Source organism: Cyclopterus lumpus, chromosome 6, assembly GCF_009769545.1.
Source record: "Cyclopterus lumpus isolate fCycLum1 chromosome 6, fCycLum1.pri, whole genome shotgun sequence".
NCBI lineage: Eukaryota > Metazoa > Chordata > Actinopteri > Perciformes > Cyclopteridae > Cyclopterus > Cyclopterus lumpus.
Window position 1 is genome coordinate 1,850,001 of NC_046971.1, and position 7,500 is coordinate 1,857,500.

Genomic DNA, 7,500 nt, shown 5'->3' on the forward strand with positions numbered 1-7,500 from the left:
GTGAGGACATGATAGGACATGAGGTGAAGACATGAGGTGGAGACATGAAGACATGAGGTGGAGACATGAGGTGAGGACATGAGGTGAAGACATGAGGACATGAGGTGAGGACATGATAGGACATGAGGTGAAGACATGAGGTGAAGACATGAGGACATGAGGTGAAGACATGAGGACATGAGGTGAGGACATGATAGGACATGAGGTGAAGACATGAGGTGGAGACATGAAGACATGAGGTGGAGACATAAGGACATGAGGTGAAGACATGAGGACATGAGGTGGAGACATGAGGACATGAGGTGGAGACATGAAGACATGAGGTAACACAGTGATGTCAGTAAGTGGGCATTAGCCAATGACTTAATGGAGTGACTCAGAGTGTAAATAACCCACTGGCCCCTCCCCTTCTCAGTGTCTTGAGCTAGAGAACTTGACCTGATTACCGAGGAGAGCCTCGAGTTAAGAAATAAATAAACAAACAAACACAAATAAACACATGCGGCGGTAATCTGAGAGTGAGTCTGTCAATCCCAATGATCTGATAGAAACACCCGGATCACTGTTTCACTGTTTCACTGCATCACTGTTTCACTGTTTCACTGCTTCACTGTTTCACTGCTTCACTGTTTCAGTGTTTCACTGCTTCACTGTTTCACTGTTTCACTGTTTCACTGTTTAACTGCTTCACTGTTTCAGTGTTTCACTGTTTCACTGTTTAACTGTTTCAGTGTTTCACTGTTTAACTGTTTCAGTGTTTCACTGTTTCAGTGTTTAACTGTTTCAGTGTTTCAGTGCTTCAGTGTTTCACTGTTTCAGTGTTTCACTGTTTCAGTGTTTCACTGTTTCACTGCTTCACTGTTTCACTGTTTCAGTGTTTCACTTTCAGTGTTTCTCTGTTTCACTGCTTCACTGTTTCACTGCTTCACTGTTTCACTGTTTCTCTGTTTAACTGCTTCACTGTTTCAGTGTTTCACTGCTTCACTGTTTCACTGTTTCACTGCATCACTGTTTCACTGTTTCACTGCTTCACTGCTTCACTGTTTCACTGCTTCACTGTTTCAGTGTTTCACTGCTTCACTGTTTCACTGCTTCACTGTTTCAGTGTTTCACTGCTTCACTGTTTCACTGCTTCAGTGTTTCAGTGTTTCACTGTTTCACTGTTTCACTGTTTAACTGCTTCACTGTTTCAGTGTTTCACTGTTTCACTGTTTCACTGTTTAACTGTTTCAGTGTTTCACTGTTTCACTGTTTAACTGTTTCAGTGTTTCACTGTTTCAGTGTTTCACTGTTTCACTGCTTCACTGTTTCAGTGTTTCACTTTCAGTGTTTCACTGTTTCACTGCTTCACTGTTTCACTGCTTCACTGTTTCAGTGTTTCACTGTTTCAGTGTTTCAGTGTTTCACTGTTTCAGTGTTTCACTGTTTCAGTGTTTCACTTTCAGTGTTTCACTGTTTCACTGCTTCACTGTTTCACTGCTTCACTGTTTCACTGTTTCACTGTTTCTCTGTTTAACTGCTTCACTGTTTCAGTGTTTCACTGCTTCACTGTTTCACTGCATCACTGTTTCACTGCTTCACTGTTTCACTGCTTCACTGTTTCACTGCTTCACTGTTTCAGTGTTTCACTGCTTCACTGTTTCACTGCTTCAGTGTTTCACTGTTTCACTGTTTCACTGTTTCACTGTTTAACTGCTTCACTGTTTCAGTGTTTCACTGTTTCACTGTTTCACTGTTTAACTGTTTCAGTGTTTCACTGTTTCACTGTTTAACTGTTTCACTGTTTCACTGTTTCAGTGTTTCAGTGTTTAACTGTTTCACTGTTTCACTGTTTCAGTGTTTCACTGTTTCAGTGCTTCAGTGTTTCACTGTTTCAGTGTTTCACTGTTTAACTGTTTCAGTGTTTCACTGTTTCAGTGTTTCACTTTCAGTGTTTCACTGTTTCACTGCTTCACTGTTTCACTGTTTCAGTGTTTCACTTTCAGTGTTTCTCTGTTTCACTGCTTCACTGCTTCACTGTTTCTCTGTTTCACTGTTTCACAGTTTCACTGTTTAACTGTTTCAGTGTTTCACTGTTTAACTGTTTCAGTGTTTCAGTGCTTCACTGTTTCACTGTTTAACTGTTTCACTGTTTCACTGTTTAACTGTTTCAGTGTTTCACTGTTTCAGTGTTTCACTGTTTGACTGTTTCACTGCTTCAGTGTTTCACTGTTTCACTGTTTCAGTGTTTGACTGTTTCAGTGCTTCACTGTTTCAGTGTTTCACTGCTTCAGTGTTTCACTGTTTCAGTGTTTCACTGTTTCACTGTTTAACTGTTTCACTGTTTAACTGTTTCAGTGTTTCACTGTTTAACTGTTTCAGTGTTTCACTGTTTCAGTGTTTCAGTGTTTCACTGTTTCAGTGTTTCACTGTTTCAGTGCTTCAGTGTTTCACTGTTTCAGTGTTTCACTGTTTAACTGTTTCAGTGTTTCACTGTTTCAGTGTTTCACTTTCAGTGTTTCACTGTTTCACTGCTTCACTGTTTCACTGTTTCAGTGTTTCACTTTCAGTGTTTCTCTGTTTCACTGCTTCACTGTTTCACTGCTTCACTGTTTCACTGTTTCAGTGTTTCACTGTTTCAGTGTTTCACTGTTTCACTGTTTCAGTGTTTCACTTTCAGTGTTTCACTGTTTCACTGCTTCACTGTTTCAGTGTTTCACTTTCAGTGTTTCTCTGTTTCACTGCTTCACTGTTTCACTGCTTCACTGTTTCACTGTTTCTCTGTTTAACTGCTTCACTGTTTCACTGTTTCTCTGTTTCACTGCTTCACTGCTTCACTGTTTCACTGTTTCACAGTTTCACTGTTTAACTGTTTCAGTGTTTCAGTGTTTCACTGTTTCAGTGCTTCACTGTTTCAGTGCTTCACTGTTTCACTGTTTAACTGTTTCACTGTTTCACTGTTTAACTGTTTCAGTGTTTCACTGTTTCAGTGTTTCACTGTTTCACTGTTTCACTGCTTCAGTGTTTCACTGTTTCACTGTTTCAGTGCTTCACTGTTTCAGTGTTTCACTGCTTCAGTGTTTCACTGTTTCAGTGTTTCACTGCTTCAGTGTTTCACTGTTTCAGTGCTTCACTGTTTCACTGTTTCAGTGTTTCACTGTTTCAGTGTTTCACTGCTTCAGTGTTTCAGTGTTTCACTGTTTCAGTGTTTCACTGCTTCACTGCTTCAGTGTTTCACTGTTTCAGTGTTTCACTGTTTCAGTGTTTCACTGCTTCACTGTTTCAGTGTTTCACTGCTTCAGTGTTTCACTGTTTCAGTGTTTCACTGCTTCACTGTTTCAGTGTTTCACTGCTTCACTGTTTCAGTGTTTCACTGCTTCAGTGTTTCACTGCTTCACTGTTTCACTGTTTCACTGTTTCACTGTTTCACTGTTTCACTGCTTCACTGTTTCAGTGTTTCACTGCTTCACTGCTTCACTGTTTCACTGTTTCACTGTTTCACTGTTTCACTGTTTTACTGCTTCACTGCTTCACTGTTTCACTGCTTCACTGCTTCACTGTTTCACTGCTTCACTGCTTCACTGCTTGACTGCTTCACTGCTTCACTGCTTCACTGCTTGACTTCCTGTCCTCAGAAACTGAAGGACGTGGAGTCCATCATTAAGATCGTGGAGTTGGATGGAAGCGACCTGGTGAAGGATTACTCTGACGAAATCGAGCGAATGTTGGGAAGCAAAATGAAGTCGGTGAAGGTGAGAAGTGTTGTTCAGGATGGAGTGGTGCATAAAATAGACCCGAGTAGTGTATATATTAGTAATAATAGTTTTTTTAATATATATATATTATATATATTTTATATATATATAATATATATATACATATATTTCTTTTTAAAATATATTTCATATATATATTTATATATATATATATATATATATATATTTAAAAAAAAAAAATATACAGTCCATTAAAGGTGGGAAGTTGGGGGACTTGTAAGTGTCAAACTAAAGAAAGAGAAAACCTTTTGTTCCTTGTATTGGTCAAGGTCCAAAAACTGATGATGTTGATGATGATGATGATGATGACATTACTCACAATCCAGAAGATGATCTCATTTATTTCTGTTTCTTGCCTCAGAGGTTGGCGGAGTCGGCCGAAGACGCAGATCTGTACCACGATTACAACGCTACCATGAAGGTTATTCATGTTCCTCCACACTGAACCCTGCAGAGACCTGAAACCCACCAAGACCCGGATGGATCCTCCCCTTGAGATGAGCGTTAGCAGCACTCTAACGTTAGCACTCATTTTTGCTAACCAGCTTTAAAAGCTTCACCTGAGATTGGATCAAACTGATCCTGGTGCTAATGTTAGCGCTCATTTTAGCATGCTGCTAACGTTAGCATGCTAACCAGCTCTAAAAGCTTCACCTGAGATTAGATCAAATTGTGCTAATGTTAGCGCAAACTTTAGCATGATGCTACCGTTAGCAGCATGCTAACCTGATCCTGCTGCTAACGTTGGTGCTCATTTTAGCGTGCTGCTAACTTTAGCGTGCTAGCCAGCCTCACACCTCATTCTAATGTTCTTTTGTCTTAATAGTTATTAATACCTCCACATAATTAAACACCGGGGTCAAATTCCATGTATGTGCACACATACATGGCCAATAAAGCTGTTTCACTGGTCACTGTAAATGAAAGATTTTCCAACAGCTGAATATTTAGTGAATATATTCAAGTGAAAGGTGCCTCAAGGGAATCTAAAACTTTATTTTAAAAAATCAAAATTTTCTGCACGATATTTAAGGTGGTCGTTGGAGAATAGACGTCAAAGCCGGCATCTTATTCTGAAAGGAACCTCCTTCCTGTCCCCCCTCAGTTTGATTACTACAACTCCATGGTGATCAACTCGGTGGACGAGGACGGGAACAACCTGGAGCTGGGCGGAGACTTCCCCCTGGAGGAGAACGAGCACTTCAACAAGCTGCTGGTGAACACGCTGCTGAGCGACATCCAGATCCCCACCAACGTCTACAACAAAGGTCAGAGGTCGGGCTTTAGGTCAGGCTTTAGGTCGGCCCCCACCCAGGTTCCCCGTGAGGTTCAGCTTCTGACGGCCGTCTTCTGTGCGCAGACCCGAACATCCTCAACGCCATCTACAACTCGGAGGCGCTGAACGACGTCTTCATCGGTAACTTCCAGAAGGATCCCACGCTCACCTGGCAGTTCTTCGGCAGCTCCACGGGCTTCTTCAGGATTTATCCCGGTCAGTCTGAGGTTTAGTGTGAGCTTCAGTCTGAGGTTTAGTCTGAGCTTAATTCTAAGGTTTAGTCTGAGGTTGAGTCTGAGGTTTAGTCTGAGCTTAATTCTGAGGTTTAGTCTGAGCTTTAGTTGGAACTTCAGTCTGAGGTTTAGTCTGAGGTTTAGTCTGAGCTTCAGTCTGAGGTTTAGTCTGAGCTTCAGTCTGAGGTTGAGTCTGAGGTTTAGTCTGAGCTTTAGTTGGAGCTTCAGTCTGAGGTTTAGTCTGAGTTTAATTCTGAGTTTAAGTAAGTCTGAGGTTTAAATAAATAATAATACATTTTATTTATATAGCGCTTTTCAAAATGCTCAAAGTCGCTTTACATGGTTAAAATAAACATAAAACAAAGACATCATATACAATCACAGCATTAATTACACATTAAAAGCAGTTTAGTCTGAGCTTCGGTTTGCGCTTCAGTCTGAGGTTTAATCTGAGTTTAAGTCTGAGCTTCAGTTGGAGCTTCAGTCTGAGCTTCAGTCTGAGCTTCAGTCTGAGCTTCAGTCTGAGCTTCAGTTTGAGGTTCAGTCTGAGCTTCAGTCTGAGCTTCAGTCTGAGCTTCAGTCTGAGCTTCAGTTTGAGGTTCAGTCTGAGGTTCAGTTTGAGCTTCAGTTTGAGGTTCAGTCTGAGCTTCAGTCTGAGCTTCAGTTTGAGCTTCAGTCTGAGGTTCAGTTTGAGCTTCAGTCTGAGCTTCAGTTTGAGCTTCAGTTTGCGCTTCAGTCTGAGCTTCAGTCTGAGCTTCAGTTTGAGCTTCAGTCTGAGCTTCAGTCTGAGGTTCAGTTTGAGCTTCAGTCTGAGGTTCAGTTTGAGCTTCAGTCTGAGCTTCAGTCTGAGCTTCAGTCTGAGCTTCAGTTTGAGCTTCAGTCTGAGCTTCAGTCTGAGGTTCAGTTTGAGCTTCAGTCTGAGGTTCAGTTTGAGCTTCAGTCTGAGCTTCAGTTTGAGCTTCAGTTTGCGCTTCAGTCTGAGCTTCAGTCTGAGCTTCAGTCTGAGCTTCAGTTTGAGCTTCAGTCTGAGGTTCAGTCTGAGGTTCAGTCTGAGGTTTAGTTTGAGGTTTAGTTTGAGCTTCAGTCTGAGCTTCAGTCTGAGGTTTAGTTTGAGCTTCAGTTTGAGCTTCAGTCTGAGGTTCAGTTTGAGCTTCAGTCTGAGGTTCAGTCTGAGCTTCAGTCTGAGGTTCAGTTTGAGGTTCAGTCTGAGGTTCAGTTTGAGCTTCCGTCTGAGGTTTAGTTTGAGCTTCAGTCTGAGCTTCAGTCTGAGGTTTAGTTTGAGCTACAGTCTGAGCTTCAGTTTGAGGTTCAGTCTGAGGTTCAGTCTGAGGTTCAGTTTGAGGTTCAGTTTGAGCTTCAGTCTGAGGTTTAGTTTGAGCTTCAGTCCGAGCTTCAGTCTGAGGTTTAGTTTGAGCTTCAGTTTGAGCTTCAGTCTGAGGTTCAGTCTGAGCTTCAGTCTGAGCTTCAGTCTGAGCTTCAGTCTGAGGTTCAGTCTGAGCTTCAGTCTGAGGTTCAGTTTGAGGTTCAGTCTGAGGTTCAGTTTGAGCTTCCGTCTGAGGTTTAGTTTGAGCTTCAGTCTGAGCTTCAGTCTGAGGTTTAGTTTGAGCTTCAGTCTGAGATTCAGTTTGAGGTTCAGTTTGAGCTTCAGTCTGAGGTTCAGTCTGAGGTTCAGTTTGAGCTTCAGTCTGAGGTTCAGTCTGAGCTTCAGTTTGAGCTTCAGTCTGAGGTTTAGTTTGAGCTTCAGTCTGAGGTTCAGTTTGAGGTTTAGTTTGAGCTTCAGTCTGAGCTTCAGTTTGAGCTTCAGTCTGAGGTTTAGTTTGAGCTTCAGTCTGAGCTTCAGTTTGAGGTTTAGTTTGAGCTTCAGTCTGAGGTTTAGTTTGAGCTTCAGTCTGAGGTTCAGTATGAGCTTCAGTTTGAGCTTCAGTCTGAGGTTTAGTTTGAGCTTCAGTCTGAGGTTCAGTCTGAGCTTCAGTTTGAGCTTCAGTCTGAGGTTTAGTTTGAGCTTCAGTCTGAACTTCAGTTTGAGGTTTAGTTTGAGCTTCAGTCTGAGGTTCAGTCTGAGCTTCAGTTTGAGCTTCAGTCTGAGCTTCAGTCTGAGGTTTAGTTTGAGCTTCAGTCTGAGCTTCAGTCTGAGCTTCAGTTTGAGCTTCAGTCTGAGCTTCAGTCTGAGGTTCAGTCTGAGCTTCAGTCTGAGCTTCAGTTTGAGCTTCAGTCTGAGGTTTAGTTTGAGCTTCAG

The 7,500-nt window shown here is 41.9% G+C and overlaps 1 protein-coding gene across 1 annotated transcript in view; it reads left to right on the plus strand.

Annotated features, from left to right (window-relative positions):
• Nucleotides 1-7,500, plus strand: part of LOC117732775 (voltage-dependent calcium channel subunit alpha-2/delta-4-like) — a 60,886-nt gene that overhangs the window by 12,162 nt on the left and 41,224 nt on the right. Inside the window, 4 exon segments of the mRNA XM_034535946.1 lie at nucleotides 3,615-3,731; nucleotides 4,117-4,176; nucleotides 4,861-5,023; nucleotides 5,116-5,247. Coding sequence (XP_034391837.1) covers nucleotides 3,615-3,731; nucleotides 4,117-4,176; nucleotides 4,861-5,023; nucleotides 5,116-5,247 — 472 coding nt within the window.